Below are 23,318 nucleotides of genomic sequence, written 5' to 3' on the forward strand. Positions count from 1 at the left end.
CTTACCAGACATGGGGGAATTCAACCATGAAATAAACTCAGCTCTGCTATTAGTGGGTCTGTGTTCTTGACAGGTATCCACCCAGAAGGAATTAGCTTAAGGCCATTCTCCCACTTCTGTAGACCACCTAGGATATGTCATGTACAGTGATGCTGAGACAAAATGAGTGCTCATGGAGCTGTTGGGTTCAAATCCCAAGTGGGAAAGGGCCATCACCCAGAGCAAGGCTGGCTCCTCAGCTGTACCCAGCCTGGCAGAAATACCCATCTTCGGCTGCCTTGCTCCAAATCTGTTTTGGCAGGAAATTTGTGAATACATTGCCATGTGCCATTTCAAGCTTCATTTGAATAAGCATCCCATATAATAGACTTTTATAGCTCTCTTTCTGTGAATTCTAAATTAACGCAGCTCATTAAAATGTTCCAAAGTTTTATGTAAATAACTAATTAGCATTTGAGAAGGAATAGTAAATTCACAGATGGTTGTACTCCATTTGGGGCCCACTTTGCTCTCCCTGGCTATGGCCAGTGCAGAGTTGGGTCCTTGGTGTAACATCCTCCATAGCAGGAGCCGACACTAAGGTTTTTGCCAGGAGGTCTAAGAAGAAAATGTTCCTCTAGAAAGCCACTCAGGTATGCAGGAGGTGATGCTTCATGTGTGATGCTGAGCCTCAAGACTCCTGCAATCCAGCCTGAGCACTGCCACCAAGTCTCTGGACGCTGTACCCAACCATCCCAAAAGGTATATAAGCTAAATATTTTCTTCATCTCTCATAGGACTGTGTCCAACCAATATTTGTAGAGTGCTGGAGGGGCTGAGGGTGAGGTGGTGCAGCAGCAGTTTCACATTTGGCTTTCCTGGGCGTTTCTTCCTTCTCTTTGCTAGGAAGATGTTGCTTGGCCAGTGGGAAATTCAAAGAGCAGCACCAGGAGTCAGCGAGGAAATCAAGGGATGATTTGCCAGGAACCGGTTATGAAGAAAGCCTGTCCATGGCTGGGCAGAAGGTAAAGCATCCCCACTACAGTCCTGCCCACACTGCTTAATCTTGCCTAGGGAGCACAAGGTGAGTCCCAGCATCACACCTCATACATCAGCTCATCGTGTTCCAAACAGAACATCTGAATTTTTACCTGCAACAAGGGGAAAGTTGGAGAGTGGTTTGCTGTAGCTGCATTTCTTGAATTCATAAATACTGATACAAATCCTCCCTGTTTCTGGGTTTGCAGCTATTTTGTTGCAGCTTGTCCTGATCTGGCTCTGCCTGCAAGAAAGGAGGATCTGAAAGCCCTGCTCAAGAGGATTGGGGACAGGCTAAGACCTCCCAACAACCCTAAATAAGCCCATAAATGACACCTGGCAAAAACTGGAGATGAAGGACATGGCCATGGCCATGAAAATAACCAGTAGGTATCTGGAAGAGATGGGGAAGCATGAGGCTGAAAGGGCAGCAGTTATCCTAATTGGAGGGCACACACATAGCCCCCGCTGCAGGGTGAAGTCTCATACTGAGGGCTTTCCCAGTGACATAGAGCATGTGCCAGCTGCTAATGACCTGCAGCCACAAAGTATTTCAGCCTTCATTGCTAAGTGGTTCTGCCTGGAAAATTGACTTGAAAATGTGTTTTAGGATGTGCCAGATATTCTCATGTTAATTTCCCAGCCAAAACCTCCCATGTGGTGTCCAATGTGATATCAGTAACTCAAAAGAAGTGGAAAATGAAGCCTCTATCTGCTTTCAAGCAATTTATTCTCCTTTTGTCTTTTTACTTCCAGCAGCTAAGTAAATTACATGGATTAAAATACAAAAGGCATTTAATTTTTTAACTGTAATTTCTTCTCTCCTGGCAACAGAGTAACAAAAATGAAGAAAAAAACCCAAAAAACAGAGAGAGTGAGAAATCAATAGAAAAAAAAAAGAGTTTAAATGCAAATACCACTTCTAATATTTAAAATACAAATACAATTTCAGCTGATGAAAAAGCAAGAGGACCTGTTTGAGCACAGAGGCACAGCAGCGGGCTTTGGGATTCAAGTAGCCTTAATCAGCCTCAATTTCACATCAGAAACCTTGAAATTTCTGCTGGTGATTACTTTGTTTTCATTTCTGGTATACTCCATCTTTTTCTTTATTCAAGCTCCTTTTTGTTTTATCAACTTTATCCCCACTTCTACTTCTATATTACCAAGTCTCAAGTGTTATCCAGCCCTTTGAATTGATTTCTGTCATACTCTGGGGAAGGAGAGTGAGATGGCAGAAGGGTCTCTCAAGTGTTTCTGGCTGAGCTGCAATACACAGAAGTGGCAATGTGCAAAACTGGTGACAGAGCTGGGAGTTATCTCAGGTCCTAATGTCCAAGCTAGAAATAAAAGAAACCAAACTGCCATTCATTCCCTCAACTGCAGTAGATCTTAGAACGTAATTCCAAGTTTTGAAGTCTCCCACCTTCTGTAAAACGGAGTTTTAGGTTGGATATTAGGAAAAATATCTTCTCAGAAAGAGTGGTGATGCAGTGGCACAGGCTGCCCAGTGAGATGGGGGAGTCACTGTCCCTGGAGGTGTTCATGAACCGTGGAGACGTGGCACTGAGGGATGTGGTCAGTGGGCATAGTGAGATAGGTTAGAGTCAGTTAGAGTCAGTACCAGAGTTGTGAACATGCATATGACACATGTTGCAAAGGTGCACTTATAAAGGCTGCTTGCCCTGGTAAATCAGAGCAAGAGTTCCTGCCTAAACCCTTTTATGCGTGCCCAGTATTTCAGTTGTTGCAGTACTTATTTGTCAGGTGTTCATTATAGGGCTGGAATGGGGGTATCTGGAACAATATGTAGCTTGCAACAGTTTAGTGAACTTTATATTTTGGACTGTTTTCTAGTTTGGACTTTCAGTAGAAGTGCAAATTAAGGATCTGAGGACTCCATGGAGGTTTGTCCTTGTCTGAACCATGTGCACACCTGTAGGAGAAATCCCTTTTTTGAATAATGAACTTAAAAGCAAATTCCTTTTCCCTTAGCTTTCTGCCAGGCAAAATCCTTCATCGCTCCCCCTTCTGTGCTGGTGCACTCGGACACACTGCCGGGCTGCTTTGGACTGGCAGGAACAGCAGCAACTCAGATGTGAGGGTGACCTGCAAAGCCTTGCTCCTGGGGAGGATGCAGCAGAACAACGTTGTCCTTGTTTGCACTCATTTAAATGAGTGCCCGAAGTCTTTCCTTCCCCCTGTGCAGCACGTCCCCCGCACAGGCTCACAAAGGGCCACATTCATCAGCAAGCAGCAATGAGCTATAATCCTCCTGAAAGACATCAAGCTGTGCCAGCTCTACCAGGGCGTGTTGTAAAGAGTTCATCCTGCCTGTCTCACAGAAGCCCAGGGCAGTTTCAGCTGATTTCTGTACATGTTGATCTGGGGTTCTAAGGACCAACTGGGGCGATTTCCGTGGAGTGGGAAAGGACTCATCTGATCAAGTCCTGCTGAAATGGTTATATTTGCTTTGGTATCTCAGTGACTTCTATCCCACAGTCCTCCCACAGACAAGATGCTGCACAACCCCGCTGCTCTGCCTGGGTGAACCTTCCCTGCCCTTCCAGCCTCAATTTATCTGTAGCTGGCTTGCTCCCATTCATCCCCGTGGTGGCACTGGCCACCACCTGAAGCAGTTCTCCCTAGTTCTGGTTTATCTATCTCAGTGAGTTTGTAGGGAGCAAGCAGCTCTTCACAGCTTTCATTACGTGAGAATCAGAACAAAGCTCCTTCAATCCTCTTGTCAAAGGGAGGCAATGTTCATCACCTGATCTTCCCTGTTACCCTTGGATTAATCTGAATTTAAAAGCTCCAGATCTTCCAAGGGCAGAATGAGAGGGATGACTGCAGCCTGGCTGAACCCAGACACCAGGAACACAGCTGGAAAAGCAAAGACCAAGCCAAGCACAGCAGAAAAACCGAGAAGGGAGGGGAGAGCTCCCAGCAGACTTGGGTTGCAGGAAAAACTGATTGTGGTGGTGATGTGAAAACACCAAGACATAAAAAAAAGCAGCCAACACATGCTTAATTAAATCTTGTTGGTTGACTCCAGGCTGCCCTGACTCTCCTCATCTCCCTTGCATATCACGTTTCATTTTTCTGTTTTCTCCATCCTGGTCTGCATCCTTCCTACCTTTTGTGTTTGTGTCTGATCCACTTCCCCCTTTTCTGCTTCACTTTTCTTGCTTTCCTTATTGGAAAATTCATAACCCCATTCTGGACCCTAATGGGAGGTTGGCCAGAGTGCGACAAGGTGTTTGCTTTCTCAGAAGGCATCCCTAGCAGACACCAAATGCTCTGAAGGCTGCTAAGGAAGAGATTTAAATGGGTTTAAACTGCTAGCTGGGCTTACCAGCTCTAAAGGGCTCTGGGAGGGCTCCTGTTCATTCATAAATCACCTCCACCTCTCAGCAGAATCCAGATGTCCCCAGTTTGTTTCCAACAAGTTCATCTCAAGACAAAAATATTAGTGAAAATAATCATGAAACTCAAAGAAATAAGGTAAGTCCCCTCTTATAGGGCACATACATGCAAGAGTGAGCTCAGTTCCTGAAATTCAGTCTGATAATCTGATCTTGGCCCTGCCAGGTATGGTCCTTCCCAAATTCCTCCCGTCTCCCACTCTTCCATCCCCTCTCATGGATCTCAGCAAGAGCCAGCCAGTAGAGACAGTTTCTGAAGAAACTCTAATCATCCTTTAGGTGATCCTGAAGTTGAACATCTTTCTCCATCAAAAGCCACAAGCACTTTAAGCAAAAGAGATAATGGACAGTCATAAATTGCTGTATGCTCCAATAGCCCCCGCTGCTGTGGAGAGATGGATTTGTCACCTAGCAACCATGTAAGGTGATGAAGAAATAACAGATTTTTAAGCTAATGGCCACAAGTTAACACCTATCAGAAAGCAGCCCCCAAAGTCCACTGATTAGGTGAGGTAAGTGGCTGGGGAGGAAGGTAATGCCCAACTTTTTGTCAGAAAGTGGATGAGGAGAAAGGAGCAGGGATTATTTTTTTCTAAGCATGCATACGTATGGGTGGATAAATGCATATGTATATACATCCTTAATAAGGTAAATAATAAAAAGTCTGGAGAAATCTCTCGGACTGGAGATAGCCCCAGACACAAGGCTACCCAGAAGAAGAGTCTCTTGGTACTGCAAAGCCCCAGAGGCAGCATCATGGCAGAAAGCAGAGGACATGACAGGGAGTCGGTAGGAGGGATCACAGCTTCCCACAGGTCTTGGTGCAGTTCTTCCCCTTTTCTCCTAGAAACAGACCAAGAACTGAAGCTATGCATTACTTTTCAGTACTGAGAGCTCGTAGTAGTACCTGCCCCTCTAAATACTGTGGATGATGCATTGGGTAGCTGTAAATTGGAAGCACTCTGTGCAACAGCATTGGCACACAGATAGAGGCATCTCGCTGGAGCGCAGGAGGGAGCTTTGGGGGGAAGTAATCGAGAGAGGAAGAAATCTGAAATTAGTGCACTGATGGATGATCTCTTTGAAGCCTGAAATTGTAAGAGTCACAAGGTTCCCAGCATGGATTTGCACATTTTTATACTGTGGAGTCTTTCTCTTTTTAGAAAACAGCTAAGAAGTTGGACAAAATTGAAAGGGACTGGACTGAACAGGGCACCAACACTCTCAGACCATTATATTGTGTAGCGCATCTTCTTAGCAGCATTAAGAGAGGCGCTTTCTCAGAAGGCATCATTTCAGTAGCTTGACTTGAATTAGCATTGAGCTGAAGTGCATGTTTGAGAAGTCCAGGCTTTATGCAAAGCACTAAAAATAAATATCAAACCTGGCTCGAGCACACGTATCAGAGTTGGTTAGACATCTTGACCTCTTTGCTGAGGAAAAACCATGGAGACATATCTCAAGATCAGCTTAGCTCTGTCAATTATTACTGAAGTAATGGCACCACGACATAATGCTTAACTTCTGGAGCGACTGCTAAACATATTCACAGCAACACTCTTTGTGTTAAACCTGGAAGAGCTGTACCTAATGGTGTGTCTCGGCCACGGGTTGTAAGCTTCAGTGACAACCCATTATTGGCTACCAAACAACCTGGCATCATTCCTGTTTTGTGGTTATCAGAGATTCAGTGTTCCATCCCAGTTTTAACTACATGTTCTGGGCGTAGCTATCAGTCAGCATGAAATTGGTACTTGCAACAAAATTCGGTATTTCACAAAAAACACTTTAGGTAAGTCTTTTCCTGATGCGTTCCCTTCTGCAACCAACACCAGCAACTGCACTCAGCAGTGATGAAGATGGTGAAGGTGGATTGGATAGGGGCTGCCTTCATGCTGAGGTCAGAGGCACAGCTCACAGAGGCTTGAAGGCAGCATTTCTTTTCCTGCAATGACAGAATTGCAGCTAAAGGCATCATGTAATGAAAGCATATCCACAAAATCTGGTGATTCTTTATTTGCAGAAGGTCCTACTAACAACAGACATGGGTTAATATGGAACTAAGATTCAGCAACAGGAATTTGTAAACACCTATGAAAGTGCCAAAACACCTGCAAGGTGTTGACCTCAAACTAGTGTTCATTTAACTTGTAGCAGCTATTAGAGTGTGCCCATGCAAACCCTGAGTTTGTTTCCTGGCTAGCGGTAATTTCCAAAGGGTGTGAAGCCTTTGGGTAGTGTGCTCTGTGGCCAAAGGCACAATGTGCAGAGAAGTTTTAAAAGCTCCAGATCACTGCTGCAAACAAAGCTCTTCCTGCATCTCCCCAGCTAGTGATGCAGAGACCCAGAGTTTTGTGTTTTACTTCATGGATTACAGAAGCCGGAGTTCTGTATTTTATCTTCTTCCAGGTAAAAAAACCCTTCAGTTGTTAGATGTTCAGATGTTAGGAGTTTTGTCTAGGGGATGATTCAATTTTTATTGAGTTTAATCAGCATCCTTTTCTTTCAACCAATTTCTCTCTTGGTGGGGTAACCTGGTAAATTTGAGGTGGGTTTAATATTCACAACGTTTCCAAGTAAGGAAGAGAAAGCTTGAATACCTTAATCTTTTATTCTCTCTATGGTTACTGAAATGGAAGAGTACGAGTCTTCAGCAGCAAGAGTGGGTGTTTGGCTGCATTGATGGATTACTGGCCCAGTGAGATGCACTTTGCTGCAGCTCAACTATGCGATGGTAGCTGGGCTGAAGTAGTTTGAAGAATGATAAAGGAAAACGCAGAGGTTGTCATTCAGCCATGAAGAATACTCAGGGCACACACAATCGCAGCAATCAGCTGTCTGGTTTTGACCTGTTATTCTAATAATCAGCTGAAGTGTAAAAAATAATTAAAATATTCTGCACCAGGGTGCACGTGTGACGCAGCAAATTAGCTCAGTTTTCAAAGGACACGTCTGAAAGAGTTCGTTTTGAAGCTTCTGTCTTTTTCCCTGTTCCTCGTTCAGGTTTCAGCCGCTCGTGAAATTCCATAGATAATGAGAGACTCATTATACCTACAGACCAGTGGCGAAACGAGGGGCTGATTGTGCCCCCATTACAGCGAAAGGCAATGTGTACAGGATTAAACAGGCTATAGAGATCTGTGATTTCTTGCTCTTTACAGAGACACAGGAAGTCCTGTTAATTAGAGATGTAACATGAGACCTCTCAAATATACATACTTAGTACAAATTTCTAAATCCCAACAGAGCTTTCTAGCTTCACTCAAAGTCAGAAACCTCTGCATCCTTCAGGCTTGCAAAGAAGAGAATCCAAGTAACATAACACTTTATGAATTATGTTAATACATTTTTCCAAGAAATATATCTCAACTCTTCCATCTTGTTTACTGTTTCCCGGTGTTGTTGCAATTCTATGCCTGATCTGAAGGGTTTTTTTGGTAGCAAAGCTTGAAGTGTTGTAACACATCTAACGCAAATTGTCCAAAGATTGTATTGAATTATATTTAATCTTGCTGATGAACAGGTCCGGTTACTTTTTGCCTAGACAATCTGACACTGAAGCTAAGGTCAACAAGGCTTGCAAAAGTAAACTTGCTTGAACAGAGAGTAGAAAATACACACAAAGAACAAGTTTTGGGCTCACATATTTGCAATTGTGAATACACCTGAAACCTGACACTAAGAACGATGCACTACGACTATCCAGAAATAGAAAAATGCAAGGCAGAGCACACATCCAGTCACAATGGCCCCAATTTACAGCTACATTCACAATTAGCCACTGGAAAATAGCTGCAAACCAGCAATTAGGCACAGGAAATTCTTCAGCTGACATTTCTGCAGAATGGAGCCCAGCTCTGTAAGCAGATCTCTGATACTGCTCCTCTCACGGCTCTCAGCCTTCTCTTTTCACATAAAAGGAAATGCATTCCCCTTGGTCTAGCTTTCATCTTCAAACTATTGAATTTATCGAGCTGTTGGGGAGATTACCAACTGATTTCAATACAGGCTCAGAGCACAGACACACAGGGATGGGAGCAGGGAGAGGAGCGATTTCACCCATGCAGGTGCACTTCTATTGCTCTTCCTTCCAACTTCCTTCCAAGATTGGTCATTACACTGATTTCAAACAGAACAACAAACAGTATGATTTGCCCTCTCTGATTTCCATGTATGTTTTCAGCCAGCAGACTCTGAGCTCGACTGTGAGCCTGGTGAGAGGTGAGTGTGGCTCTCTGCCTCCCACCCACTCCCATTGCAGGCTTACAGCAATGGCTTTCCTTCCCAAAATGAAAAAGAAAGGCAGCAACTCTTTTTACCCCTGATTTCAGCAAAAACTCAGGTGGTGGGTGCTGGTGTTGAATGGCAAATCAGTTGCATGCTGCTTTGTATATCATCATCCCATCTAAGCTTCTGATCACGCTCCCCCAATGGAGGAAAAGTTCTCAATCATGCACTTACCGGTGATGCTTTTCTTCATGCTGATAGACAAGCATTGGAGCCTGTCTGGTCCGTACACACTGGACTGAATCTTCCTTTTATTTTCCCTTGTTAGATGCGTCAAGCAGAACGATGAAAACTTTAGCAGCTGGTACGTGTGGTAAGTTTCAGATCTGTTCCAGAGAGCAAGCTGGCAAATAATTTTACGTGATGGATATATGGAGAGAAAGGCATTAAGAGAGACAGATAGCTGGAGAGCATTGCTTCTGGGTTGTCCCTGTATTCTGTCTTTACTGACTAATGGGAGTCATTAATCCATGGCTTCACTGTACACTGACAACAGAGATGGGCAAACCTGATGAATGATTTCTGGGAGAAATGCTTGAATTCCAGACAGCACTCATCACTGAGAGATGTTGGTTTCCTGGGACTTTGATCATGTCCAGCACACTGATGGAGAAAATGCAACATTTAACAGCTATTTGCAAAATACATTAATGAATATGTTAATTTGAAGACACGCAGCCATCTGTTGGTGCTGCCCACAGATGGTGATGACACTGTTCCCCCCCGCTACTGCCTCTGCCTCAGGTTCCTGACACCGTTTCTCCTGGCCCTGCTCCTTTCCTGTGGGATCTGCTGCTGCCTGCAGTGCTGGCTGAAGCGGAGAAGCAGCCTCCAACCACGCACTCTGGCCGTCTTTGCACTCAGCAGCTCGGATGCTTTCTGTGGTTAGTCCTGCTTCCTGCCTACTACAAGACCCCGCTGGTCCCCCACCTGCTGGTTCCATCCAAAAACCAACACAAGGTGGACAGCTGTGAGTGGCAGCCAGGCTGCATCTGGGTGAACAGTGTAGTGCCCAAGCTGGACACCTTGGGTTGATGACTGGACCATAGATTAAGGGCTTAAGTGAGCCACATCCACATCTTTTTCCCCATCCAAAACTGCAGCTGAACTCAGTGCTGTCCCTGTATGTCTACATGTCCCAAAGATGCCAAGCTGGAGCTTGGCCATCCTGACACTGGAGGGATGAGGAACCTTGTCCTTGGCACCTGGCAGCCCTTCCCAATATGTGACTTGAATTTCTCACCTTCCTGGTCAACATAAGCCACCCCAGCAAGTATCTCAATGGGCTGATATCTGTCAGGAAAGAGTCTTGGTGGATGCTGCTTATTGCAGTAACCACCCTCACATTCCCCCAGAAACATCTAGAATTTGGGGAAGGGGCTATAAGGACTTTATGTAACACCCAGATCTGACCTGGAGTACTGCCAGCAGGCTGGGCCAGGCACTAGCCTCTCCAAGAGGAATAAAGCTCATTCTGTGATTAAGCTAAGCCCTTCCCAGAGGAAGAACTGCCAGCTTTTTGGGTGGTCATGAGAAACATCTCCACGGGGAGGATCCACCCAAACCCACCCAGATTCCTCAGTTCTCACTTCTTGCATCTGGAGTTTGTGGTGAGAGGCTTTGTGATTCACAAAGTACACCCATGCCTTTCTTGTTTCCGAGTTGTTTGACAGCTTGTCCCCAGCTCACCCCTCTTCTCCTGGATCTTGTCCTTCTCTGCCTGCTCTGCATTTACTGCTTTGTTTTCTCCCCAGCAAGCGAAGCCCCTCACTGCCCATTCTCCAGATCTCCAAGTGCCTGCATGAATGTGGAGAGGTCCTCTCCTACCCTGCAGCTCAGCCCTGGGGGGACTGAATTGCCTCCATCTTATGAGGACATAATGAAGGAAAATAAACTCTAGACACCACATGTTGTCTTTCTGCATTTTGTAGAATCTTAGTATCATAGAATATCCCAAGTGGGATGGGACCCATGAGGATCATTGTGCCCAACTTCTTGTTCCACTTGGTTCATCAGAGAACTTCCATCGTGTTACATTATTGAGAGAAAATCAGCCAAGAGCCTAAAAAGCAGCACATATTTCACATGAGCCTAAAAGGGGAGACCAAACGCAACACAATAAATGCCAGAAGCGTGTGTTGAATCTGTCACAGGGGCTCACTCTGACATTTTGATAGGGCTCTTGAATTTTGAGAAGCTCAATGAAAGATCTGTGTTTTTGGCTCAGCCCGCAGATTTTTCTCGAGCTGGTGCAGCCCCGTGTGTTTTAGGAATGAATGTTGATAAATGACTCGATAGTTACTTCTCAAACTTCAGCTGCCTCCTTCATTCGGCGCGATGCCAGCAAACACCCTCTGGCAAAGTCATGTTGTTCTAATACATTGTAATGCAATCATGCCACTCTGTGATGAAGAATCGTTTGCCACATTTAAAATATTTAGCACAGCATATCAGATTCATCTAGCGCAGAAGGCAGCAAATTTATAGCCAGGAGAAGTAAAGCAAATGATAGGAATTATAGTGGAAATCTTGGCAGCTGTGAAACAAACAAAAAAAAAGTGAATTTGCTCACTTGAGCCATTCTTAATTTAATGATGACTGACCCCCATTCACAACTCTTACCCTATTGTACCTAAAGGCCTTGTGTGGCTCAGGACCCACACAGTACCCACACAGTCACTCCCCATGGACAGAAGTTGTGGGGACAGGGATTTGATGGTCTGTCACAGGTATTTATTAGGATAAAAACTGTTATTTTCTCTGAGGTGACCACTGTAGACAGGATAGGGAGAAAACTCAAGAAGCTCTTCCCAAGCAGGATCAACAACACCCAAGCCGTTTCTAGGTGTCATAACCTACCTACTCCTAAAATTATGGAGAATTTCCCCTTTAGCAGGATTCCAAACGAAGACAAAGATTTCCTTAATTTTCCATGAGCAGGTCACTAAGGCTGGGGTCAGTTGGACCTGTTTTCCTCTTATCTCTCAGTGGGGGCTGCATTCAGAGCCCTGTACTGTAGAAGCCAAAGGTAAACGCTAAACTTACCATGTGCCCAGAGAACTGCAAGCATAGCAGGCACATAGGTTCATTTTAGGTACCACAAAAGATGAATCGAAGCCCACAGCCTACCTCCTAGAGCATCTCCCCAGCCTTAGGGTGGGAGTAGTACCCATTACCCTGCTCAAGGAGGAAAATGGGAAGATAAATCCACCTAAGACTATGAAGTGCTTGCATATTCTCCTAATGAGGCTATATAAGTACCTTAGGTAGATAAAGAATAACAGCATATTTTGAGAGACAAATTCTCTGCCAGCACCACTACAAATTATCTCCATAAAATCTTATTTTAGAAGCGGCTTTAATGTTTGACTCTCGTGTGAGAGGAAATAAATGTTACTGTAGCAAAATGAATGCTTGTGCCAACAGGCTGAAATATTACAGGGTTTATTAATAAGGAAAATTAGCAAGCAGGGAGTCAGCCAGCAGAGAAGTTGAGCAGTCCCTGAGTGTCCTTTCCCTTGCTGAACTGCAGGTGATTAGCACCTCTCACAATCAGACCTTTTATACACATAACTGCTTCCACCACTCAGCCCCTTCAATTTATGCCCTGAAGCATGAGATTTGATTATGTTTGTCACTTCAGCTTGCACAGCCTGCTTGTGGGCATTAAATCAGCTGCCGCTTCCTTCCAACCTCCACGCGGCATTTGCTGCAGTGACCCTTTGGTGGAAGTGCACTCCACTGGCTGTTTGCAATATGCACTGCATAAAACACTGCCCTCCTCTGCTTGTTAATTGCTCGCCCCTAAATACACTGCCACCCCCTTATTTCACTGAATGTCACCTTCTAATCAGGTGACCAGAGAGGCTAACAAGCAAGGAGAGCTCTGTTCAGTGCCTCCATCACTCTGAATCGCTCTTTCACAAATTCTAGCAAGCTGAGTTCGTTTCCAAGGAGGTGAATCCTTCCCCAACCACCCAACAGAGGGCAAGCGAGACTTTCAGCAGCGCTCCGAGGCGGCTGCAGCTCTTGCAGGAGTTCTGCTGGCAGGAGGTTGGTGATCCTGTGCTGTAGTGCATGCTCTGCTTCGTGTCTAGGGTGATTTCATCAGGCAAAAAAGAAATGAAAGGACTCAATCAAAACTGTGACGAGTGGTTTCCAGTAAAGCGAGGTACTGGTTGTCACCAAGTCGCTTCTGCAATACAGCGGGAGTCGTGGGCAGCTCCCAAGCCTGCTAAGGACTGGGAGCTGTGTGTGAAAAGGGTTCACGTGGGATTGTTTTGGGGTGAGTTGGTGTATTTTTTTTTAATAAGCCAACCTGGGGTGGGGAAGCGGAGCACCCTGAGAAAGATCTGATAGCTCAGTGGGCAGGACAGCCCAGCTCATGAGAGGAGCTGTCCTGGTCTTTGGATTTCTGGCTGTGAAAACAAAGAAAGGAATGAGCTCCCTCCTTCTATAAGTGTATTCAGGACAACCCCACCAATCTTATGCTGATCCACAATAGGTGCCCCCCTTATCCTGCATGTAGCCTTACTCCTTGGTGCTCTGGCAGAATCACAGAATCATTGAGGTTGGAAAAGATCACTTAAGGTCACCAAATCCAACCCATCCCCTCCATGCCTATAATAACCATGTCCCTTGAACACCTCCAGGGACAGTGACCCCACCACCTCCCTGGGCAGCCCGTGCCAGTACACCACCAGTCTTTCTGGGAAGAAAATTTTCCTAATACTCAACCTGAATCTCCCCTATGCAGCTTAAGGCCATTACCTGTCAAGGTTTCTACAGACCAGTGTTTCCAGCCTTACAAAAGCAGAAACTTGACATGGAATCCTATGCTTTTGTGAGCACTCAGCCCTTAACAAGGTCAATTATTGCAGTTCAGCTGATGTTTCCTAAGCTATAAGGAAAGATAAGCTATTTCTTTACAACTCATTGCCTTACAAGTTGGGTCTACTTCAAAAACGTGCTTGTTCTGCTGTGACCTTCTGACTTCCTCTCATCTTATAATATATACTACCCACTGACTTTGAGAAGAAATAGCAAGCTGCTCTAGAGAAGCCCAGAAAAGGGCTGCCCCTGAAAGGCAGGTTTTTTATGAAGACACTCATTAACAAACCTTGACAGGAGGGAACAGGGGAGGAGAAGAGTAGGTAATTGTTTGGTGACCATCTGGAAGCAAAAGACAAAGAAAACATGGAGAGGCAGAGTTGGACTTTTACCTCTACATGTCAACAGCTGAATAATAAAGTCATTGATTGGCTCTTGAGCAAAACAGATCAGCTGGGGCTGCCAGGAGGGTTGCACATGAATATTGTGAAAAAACTAGAATTGTTCATTAAGACCCTGGGCAACGAGCTTTTATATAGGGAGGAAGATGAGGCTGGGGACAAATACTCTCTGGGTAACTGTGATACAGTTCAGGCTCTTTCCTTTCTCACTCAAAGGCATCTTACAGCAGGAACTCTACAGCTACCCAAAGAAATTTGTCCTCTGTTCCCTGTGACAGTGCTTGGCCAGAGTATTTTTGTCATTTAATCTCTTGTTCACTGTATTTAAAAGTGGCAAAAGAGCAAACAGTGGGGTTCCAGCCCCGGCTGAGAAAACCTAGTTTTCTTGGTGGAATTTTATTTTTCTCTCTTTGCAAGTTTAAAAAATTGATGAGAAGTAGATGTACCAAAACTAGGGATAGAGTTGGCCAGCTGTCAAAGCGCTGCTGCCACTACCAAAGTGCACCAGGGCCTGGCATCTGTCGGTACTAGCAAAGGCCTGGAATCCCACCCTATTTTCCTAAAACCTTCCAAGAAAGCAGTTATTTCCCTCCCAGGAATCACCTACCCAAACACCTCCTTGGGCAAACCTTAGAAGAGGCATTAGAGGAAGACGACATTCAAAGGCAACTGTGTTTATTGTATCTCAGCAATGTGACAGTATGTAAGGAAAACAGAATTCTAAAGAAACACAGAATTCTAAAGAAACACTCTTATCTAATGAAAATAATAGGTCAGATGTACTGAATTCACAGAAATATCAGTGCATGTGAAAAGCAGCAAAATCCCTATTTTAGAAAATATCAGTGTACATGCATGAAGATAAGTTAGTTCACAAGGACAGGATAAGAAATTCATGATCCAGTCAGGGTCACTGAAGTTTCAAAATTCTCTCTGGCTAAATTAAGGTGAAATGACATCTAACAATCAGTAAATGTTTATTTGTATCCCACTATGATAACACTTGCTTAAGGGTAATAGGGGGTGTGGAATATCCACTGAATCTCTTCATCTTGGACGTGTCAGTAAATTGACTCTCATTATTTGATTGTATTGTTTGGGGTTTGGGCAAACAGCTAAACTAGAGCTTCAAACCCCTCACGGTGTTATCTCCTCAGACTGATTGACCTGGGTCAACTCAATCTCAACCCCTACTAATACATATTGCTTCCCTTCAGAAAGTCAAAATGGATGAATATAATCATAGAATCATAGAATTGTTTGGGTTGGAAGGGACCTTTCAGATCATTTAGTTCCCAACCCAGGGACACCTTCCACTATACCAGGTTGCTCAAAGCCCCATCCAGCCTGATCTTGAATGCTACTTGCCAAGCATCCCACAGCCCTTTATTATCTTTCAGATGCAGGTGGATTATGTTCTCCCAGTCAGGTGCGACATAAGGTCCCCAACCAACACATCATCAATATATTGGTGTACTCTGAGTTCTGAGTTCAGTACATATGAAGATACTCCTAGCGGAGGTAGGTAAAAGTAAACTGAACAGCCTCCCATGCAAAAGCAAACTATTCCTGTCTGCTTCTTTCAAAGACCATTACAAAGAGTGAGTTTGCATCAGAGCTGCTATAAGAGCCCTTCTGGCCAAGGCTGATCAAGACAGTGAAAGGACAATTTACTGTAAGCAGGAAAGAACAGCTATTGTAGATGTCATCATTTTATTATCTCTCTCTTGCTTGCATACATCAGAATGGGTAATCAATATCTATTTGTAGAGCATGAAATCACCTTAGCAAAGAGCTAAGACATTGCTGCCCTCTGTAACCAACATCCAGCCAGAACAACAATAGGCTGCCCTGATAGGAACTTGGAAGAACTAAAGAAAGCAGCTTAATACCTTGAGCTCACCTGCAACGTCTTCAGTCTTGGGGACCAGATGTGATTTTGAAAGAGAAAGGAAATCTTATGTTCTTCCTGGAGGATTTACTGCTAATGAGTAAGGAACTAAACTAAAATAGATTGACATCATGGCATGACAGTGAACTAATGAAAACTACACACTGTAGTCATGAAATCAAATTCAGAGTTCAATCAATCAGTGCATGAGCCATTACATATTAACAACTGATCAAAACATCACATAGGTTGTCAGCAGGATTCAAATGAAGCAACTCAACATTGGACTGGCTGTTACAAAACATTAACCCAGCAAACCTAAGGGCTGCTGTGACCTTTACTTAGCCCTCTTGTGCAGGAGATGGATCCTCCAAAGCTAACATTTAGCATGCAGAGAACAGAATTAACCCTTGTACTACATGCATACTGAAGGCAAAAATGTCTTGTGTTTATGTAATCATTTCTGTATACGTGTATATTTGAGGAATTTGCACCCTGAGTTAAGCCAGTATTTGGGAAATGCATGTGTGCTCCTAGAGAAGCACAAAGCTGGAGGGACAGATGGTCAGCCCCAAAGTGTCCCCTGAGCCATTGCTTGGCCTGACCCAAAAACAAGCTGAAGACCATTAGGACGAAGGCTGAGAAGTCTCCCCAGCTACAACATACTCCAGGAAAGGAGCAGGAGAAATCAATGGTCTGAGATCTGCAAGTATATATGCATTAGCAGGTGATTCTAGATTGCTCTTCCTCTACTACTCCAGGAAGCTGGAGTAACAGAAATGCCTATCACCTCCAGATCTCAATGTGTCTTCTTGGCATAATCTGAATTCATCAGTTCACCCATAACTTGTAGTTCCATCTATTGGGATCTGTCATACAGTTTGAGGTAATTCATGCTGAAAACTGGTGGCTGATGTGGGAGCAGCTGATTTATTTCACTTGCACTGATAGCGATGAGCCAAAGTTCCTTCTCACACTCTTGTGTCCACGGCATACATTTTGGCAGTTGCTGTTTGTGAGGATGGCAAGTGCACATTTGTTACAATCGTCCCAGCAGAGGAATAGCCTTTCCTCAAGGAGTATGCAGAGTGGAGCCTTCCAGAGCTGGTCTCTAGGAGGAGAAAAATGGGATCTGCTCACAAGTGCTCTGTGGTTCTCAGACTGTTAACCCTCAAAATACAGAGGAAGAAGAACTCCAAGATACGACATAATAACATTTTACGCCATACTTGCACCTCAGCTCCCACCCAAAGCCCTTGATATGCCATACAGTGCTGCTGAAATAACACTATTCCCATTTTACAGCTGAAGATGTTGCAATGAAGGATGAGCAACCATCCTGAAGGAAGTCCCTGAAGGACATGTGGGCCTGAAGCAGGCCTTGAGCAATGTCTCTGCCCCTTCACTGTTTCAGATCTGCCCTGGTTCCTCACCTCTGAAAAGGTACATGCAGCAGGTGAGCAAGGACCCAGATAAGAAGCAGCCGAGTGATCCCGCCATGCCAAGCCAGCATGACCAGCCAAACTTGTACTGGATGCCCAGAAAGATGTTGTGGAAGACCAAAGAGGAGCGTTCCACGTAGACATCAATGGCATACCACATTGATCCTGTGATGCCTGGGAGACCTGCAGGACAGGAGGGAGGTGACACACAGATCTCCCAGTCAGACCACAGCAGTCATGAGGAAACCACAAGTACAAAATCCTGAGCTGTAGCCTTCTGCCTCCTGGATCAGACTTCAGGATGGGAAGAACCTCCTTGGACAGACTGCCCGAGGAGGTGGTGGAGTCACCATCCATGGAGGTATTGCACTTACAGGGATATGAGTTAGTGGGTATGGTGTGATGGGTTGATGGTTGGACTTGATGATCTTAGTGGTCTTTTCCAACATTCATGATTCTATGACTCACACAGATTTCTGCACTAAGTGGCAAAAAAAATCTAAGCTTCTTGTAAAGTTGCTTTCAGATACAAATTTTCTAATCTCTTTTGACTTTCAGAACTTCAACAACATTTTCAGATTGATTTTGTGAGGTACATGGAGGGTATTTAAAAGAACCTCTCTAAGTATTTCACATGTGCACCCAGTAGCTGAGGTGAGTTTCATGTTAAATCTACATACACTGAAGCAGAGGTGGACGCTCAATATTGTCATAAAGTCAAATGAAATGACTCGGAACCTGTTGGCAGTCTTAATTTTTGCATTTAAAACTTTTCCACTGGCTGTAATAGCAAATCATCTCAGACATTAAAGTATTTATCACCTGGGAAGGAGAGCTGTGTTATTACCCTTTTGTTACAAACGAGCTGAAGTGATCTGGGCTAAGTGACTTGCCCAAGGCCACACAATCTGTGGCAGAGCCAGGAACTGAACTAGGGTGCCAGGGCATTTCTAGCCCTCTGGCAATTCTGTCTCTTTGCCCTATCTACAGCATTGACTTCCTCACCATAAATCAGCTGTAAGTGGAAGTCAGTCAGCTCAGCAACCAAGGAATCTGGCCAATAAGTGAAATGGAAGAAGATAAACTCAACTATTTGTTGCTAGGAGCAGGCAGAGTGTCCTGGAAGCTATACTGCACAAATAAAGCAAATAAACATCCTTCCCCAGTGTTTACTCTCTAGAAAATCACCAGCTCCTGTCTCCAAAATACGGGAAGGCTTTAAATCTCATTCTTTTTGCTGAAGGATGCCCTGCAAAGCGGGTAATGGACCAAGAATACCTGCAATGAGCAAGGTAACTCCAGACACCAGGCAGATACGCAGCTTGATAAGTGGCTCATCTGGAAGGAATTTCACACAGTCCAGTCCCAGGACAAGGAAGAGAAATCCAAATCCTGCCAGGATATCTGCTGTGATCATCATGGCTCGGGTCAGCACCAACTTCACTGCAGAACAGAAGCAAAATAAACAAGGAATTGACATGAGGGTGGGCAACTGGGTCAGGTCCTGTGGGAACACCTTTTCCTGGGGTAAAGCTTCCTCCAGCTTCCCTTAGACTAATAACTGAGAAGAAATATGGCCACAGTATATGGGTGCACCAAATTAGCTGTGACTAAATAGAAGAGATGTCCTTTCTGATCTCTCTCCTATGCTCAGGTGTCCCCAACTCACATGGAAACATCTTTGCCTCTTACGTACCAGGGTGCTCAGCGAAGATGGAGTCATACTCATCACATGTTTGGATCCCATCAAAAACATTTGTGACACATTCCCACCACAGACCACGGCATTTTGTACTCACCTATAGGTTAAGGAGAAAGAAAAAAGGCCCTAAGTTAGTATATCCACCAATGCAGTGGATGGGCAGTTCAGTAAATGTCTTGGTTCACCTATGTTGATGGTTAACGACTTGTGAAGTACTGAGAAAAGAAGAAAGATGGAAAGAAAAGGTAATGTTTTCTATTTCTGTTCTTGATTTTATATTAGAGTAAAAGAGATTCAGATTAAAGAAAAAAAGCCCTGTTGGGGTGGATACAATTTCTGAGGAAAACTGGGAGAATCTAGGGGTGGCTGGCTGGAGATAGATAATCTAAGAGGAGGTTTGATCAGCCCTTGACAGCTACTTGTCCAGGCTGAGCTGGGCAGGGCAATGGACCAGACGACCTGTGAATCTGCCATTCCACTCCCTTCCAATCACCTCCCTGCAGAGAAGGCTCTGAGGATGGAGCTTCCCATGACTCATAGGGACCTGCCTCGTTCAAGGAGGAGGTGGCCCCATCAGGATAAGGGAGTGTTCTGTGCAGAGTGGAGGTGTGAGCCCCTTCCCAGACGCTTCTCAAGGGCTGCCCCAAATGACTCAACCATAAACACCAGCTGGAAGAGCAGGGGCAGCCAGTGCTGATCCTGGCCCTGGGGCTCCTGCTGCACACTGCCAGCTGTGGGACCAATCACACTAATCGTCGAGACATCCAGCCTTTGTTCAGCTTGCAGTCGCATCATGGCTCATCATTTCCCATCCTCCTAAAGCGTTAGATAGCATTCCTGGCCCAGCCTTCCATAAATCACTTGAACACGGGAGGCGTTTTCATTACCCATGCAAATATGGCAACCAGCAGCTCCGAAACGCTTCTGGGATTGCTCATAGGAGGAGCAGGGATAATGTGAGGGCAGCTCAGGACTCCAGCCTGCCCCGCTGCTGCCAGGGGCACCCCACTGGAAACAGTACTTGGGGAGTGGGTATATCACAGGGGACAGGAGGTGTACTGGTTTGGGTGATGCAACAAATTTCCTTTTATTATGCTTTGTTAATCGCAAAGCAGATAATAACGCACCCCAGACACTTAATGAAGTCTAATTCGGAATGTACTGAAGCCTGAAGCCAACCACAGCATTGTCTCCACAACACAGCGTACATGCCAAACTGTAATGCTCTCTGTGATACTGAATGGTGGATTACAGGTGTCTACAAATGACTCACTATTTCAGACTGGTAAAAGAAAAGTTATTGCCCAAGTTTCAGTGAAAACAATCCATAAGTTTTGTTTTGTGAAGATGAAAACTACCTGCAAGTTCTCAGAATGCTGGGGGCAAATCAAATTAAAAACATCACAAAAATGAAGAGTCATGCAGGAAAAAGATGGTTTCATCGACTGTTATTTTTCAAGGGAAGACTTTCATGTAAAAAAAATTGCATAGATGTTAGTTTTCACTTGAAATTAACATATTTTTATTAAACTGCACTTTGTTCCGCTTGTGTTTATATCATTTCATATTCATCCTAAATCTCTGTGGGTTTATTCACACTATTCTGTATTCAGATGCTACTCTCAAGTACTTCCTCACTTGCTCACATTAGTATTGCTTTTTAAACCTTACCAGCAGCATCCTCACATCCTCATCAACAGTATTCCAGGCTTTGTTAGCTTCCACATAAAACAGAGGCAGGTCTTAGAGATACAAAATCAGTGATCATTGATCTGGCTTGTGAATTTCCAGACTGGGAAAAACTTGATGAACGTTTTTTGCTTCTTGGGATGTTTCAGTTGTTACTTACTCTTGTTATCACTGAACATGGGCAAACCCAACCACTATTTCTTCATTTCTCTTTCCTCCCATAGCAAATTTGCTCTGGTTTCCCTGACCCAGTCAAGGGCTTCTCGAGGAGCTGCACATCTCATCCCAAGCTCCCATCTCCAGCTCTGATTGTGAAACACACGGCCACGACCTGCTTTCCCTAGCACAAGTACGCATGTAAAACATCAACTGTGTAATGACTGCAATACATATAATCATATCCTATGCGTAATGTATAATTGCTACTAAAATAATTCTAATACAAAAATAAAAAACAAAAGAACAAGCACATGCTCACCATCCTGAGGAAAGCACACGGTGTTTTACAGCACTGTAGGAGGTACCAACACACAGTGACTGCCAAGCACAAGAGTGAACCAGGCACTGCTTAGCAGTGGTAGGGATTCTTTTAATCCAGCTACAACAGTGAGGGACAGAGTGCACACAACAGTGCATGTTTGGAAGCAGTTTATGGTTTTTACCAGCACAAACAACTGCAAATCCTGCCCCAGCCTTGCTCACAGTGCATGACATGAGGTCAGTAGGGCTGGTGTGATGGGTTGATAGCAGGACCTGATGATCTTAGTGGTCTTTTCCAACCTCAGTAATTCCATGATTCTGTGATTTCTCCTGAAGTCAAAACTCACTTGAACTACCTTTTTCCTAGCTAAAACCAGCAGTTTTGTACTCCAGGCCTTTCTGGCCATGAGTGGTTTCCCTGCATTCCCATATTGCGAGAAGCAGTGAGTCATTAGGGCCATTAGGGAGCTCATTCAGTCAGGTATTAAGGCTGGGGGCATTTTGCTCTATTATTTAGTATTCACACTCAGAGCAGGAATGTGAGAGTGGTGCCTGCTAATAACCACAGGGGGTGTTAATGGGACGCTTAGGGACAGCCCAGCACAGGTGCCTCCATGCCAAAAAAGACAAGGTTACACGGCCTCAGGATACTGGGATCAATTCTTTTCTAGACTCCCTTTACTTAGGATTTGGGTTTTCCACCTCCATGGTCCCTATGCACCCCATAGACTTTTGCTAGCTCTATAGTTCAGTGGCTATTAAGAAAAAATGTTTGTTGAAGATGCACGTGTTGGACTTTATCACCAAGAAGTCTGACCCTACAAAATTAGGAACACCTCCAAAATAGCTGTGCAGGCCGGAGCTGCAGGGCGACACACTATAGATCATGCACACTTAAATCTGGAGCCTCTAAACCTTTCCTGAGAGAAGAATCCAGAGAGAATTACACGAAACACCCCCTTTTCCACAGCTTTTGCCAGAGCCATTCATCTCATTTTCATCCACTTTCATCCTTCATGACAAGGGAAATCCAGATGAAAGTGGACCAATGATGTCGGAAATCAAACTCATGTCCTAGAGAGATCAGGTTCTCCAAAAGATCTTACCTCCAGGGAATCATCAGCGTTCACCATCCAGCAGTCTGTCCAGGTAGATGCTATCAAAAAGCCAGTAGAGAAAAAAGCAAAAAAACAGCCTGCATACTGGAGGAAAAACCTCATCCCAGCAGGTGTCGGTATATCCAGTGGCATGGCAAAATCAGTGCCCAGGTCTTGTTCTTAAGGCTGGGCTAAAGGCAGAACCTCAGCATCCCAGGTTGCTGCCATGTGTTCCAGTGGCCATGAGCAGAAGGAAAGTCTGCCTTCTGTAGATGCCACATGTGGAGAATGGCAGCAGGAGCGATGTTGTACTACAGTGGGGATGGGAGGAGGGAGCCCGGAGCTGCTGCCACCAATCAGCCCCACATGGATGGAGCTGGTCATGCCTGGCTGGAGGGAATGGAGTTGAGCACGAGTGGCATGCAGGTAACTGGAGTCCTGGACTTCTGAGGGGAAAAAATGGAAAGAATGATGGCAGAAACTGGGAAAGCAGGGATTTTTAGAAAGAATCAAAAGCTGTTGTTCAGTGTAGACGTGTTGAGCACTGCTACAGTCACACTCAAGAGCATCCATAGATACATGCACGCAATATGTTAACATTTATTTCTCCATACTTATTAATGCCTGAGTACTGGAAAACTATAATGTGTACAAGTGTAATTCCCAGGCCCTTCAGTTCCTCTACTGGGCTTTAGTACCCCAATGATCCAGCTCAATGCAGGAACATTGCCAGGAAAGGAAGGGACCAGGCAGCCAGAGCCAACACCAATAGCCCCCGACAACCATCCCAACTCAGGTGTGGAGCCAAACCCCAAACTCCACACATGGGAATCCCAAACTTTTCCAGCCAAATTCCAGGGCACCTTCCAGGAAAACCCAGGGGGGAGCAGGACTATTCCAAAGGTCCAAATGCACAAAATCAGCACAGACTCAACAATCTTTACTTTTGGAAAGAGAAATCATAAAAGAGTGGAGATTTACTTTCAGTGGACAAGTCTTCTGTGCAGGGCTGAAGACTTTCTTGCTCTGCTTTCAGTTGTGCGGAGCCTGCCACCAA

The 23,318-nt window shown here is 44.7% G+C and overlaps 2 protein-coding genes across 3 annotated transcripts; one reads left to right on the forward strand and one right to left on the reverse strand.

The window, feature by feature from the left end:
* The first annotated feature begins 6,639 nt into the window (after positions 1 to 6,639).
* Positions 6,640 to 10,635, forward strand: TMEM207 (transmembrane protein 207). Of its 2 annotated transcripts, none has more exons than XM_015871513.3 (5): positions 6,640 to 6,851; positions 8,626 to 8,663; positions 8,998 to 9,033; positions 9,474 to 9,613; positions 10,484 to 10,635. In XM_015871513.3, the coding sequence occupies exons 1-5, from the start codon at positions 6,777 to 6,779 to the stop codon at positions 10,627 to 10,629; spliced, it is 435 nt and encodes a 144-aa protein (XP_015726999.2). In that variant the 5' UTR covers positions 6,640 to 6,776; the 3' UTR covers positions 10,630 to 10,635. The 2 variants fall into 2 exon arrangements, with proteins under 2 accessions (XP_015726999.2, XP_015726998.2); XM_015871512.3 differs by having other exon boundaries at positions 6,642 to 6,851; positions 8,998 to 9,042.
* A 3,983-nt stretch (positions 10,636 to 14,618) lies between these two features.
* Positions 14,619 to 22,551, reverse strand: CLDN16 (claudin 16). The gene is made up of 5 exons (XM_015871504.3): positions 22,271 to 22,551; positions 18,990 to 19,092; positions 18,572 to 18,736; positions 17,285 to 17,476; positions 14,619 to 16,962 (listed from the first exon to the last, which is right to left on the reverse strand). Exons 1-5 carry the CDS (start codon positions 22,412 to 22,414, stop codon positions 16,823 to 16,825), a joined length of 744 nt encoding a protein of 247 aa, XP_015726990.2. The 5' UTR covers positions 22,415 to 22,551; the 3' UTR covers positions 14,619 to 16,822.
* Positions 22,552 to 23,318: the final 767 nt, after the last annotated feature.

This window comes from Coturnix japonica, chromosome 12, assembly GCF_054131305.1.
Source record: "Coturnix japonica strain WE chromosome 12, WE-NBRP24, whole genome shotgun sequence".
Taxonomy (NCBI): Eukaryota; Metazoa; Chordata; class Aves; order Galliformes; family Phasianidae; genus Coturnix; species Coturnix japonica.

Excerpts from the sequence above, each read along its gene's own strand:
- CLDN16 (XM_015871504.3), bottom strand. The coding sequence starts at position 22,414 with ATGCCACTGGATATACCGACACCTGCTGGGATGAGGTTTTTCCTCCAG. Across the intron at positions 19,093-22,270 it reads ACGCTGATGATTCCCTGGAG|GTGAGTACAAAATGCCGTGG; the intron begins GTAAGATCTTTT and ends CTTAACCTATAG. Across the intron at positions 16,963-17,284 it reads CTGCATGTACCTTTTCAGAG|AGACCAGCTCTGGAAGGCTC; the intron begins GTGAGGAACCAG and ends TTCTCCTCCTAG.
- TMEM207 (XM_015871512.3), top strand. The coding sequence starts at position 6,777 with ATGCAGAGACCCAGAGTTTTGTGTTTTACTTCATGGATTACAGAAGCC. Across the intron at positions 6,852-8,625 it reads TGTATTTTATCTTCTTCCAG|CCAGCAGACTCTGAGCTCGA; the intron begins GTAAAAAAACCC and ends GTATGTTTTCAG. Across the intron at positions 9,043-9,473 it reads TTTAGCAGCTGGTACGTGTG|GTTCCTGACACCGTTTCTCC; the intron begins GTAAGTTTCAGA and ends CCTCTGCCTCAG.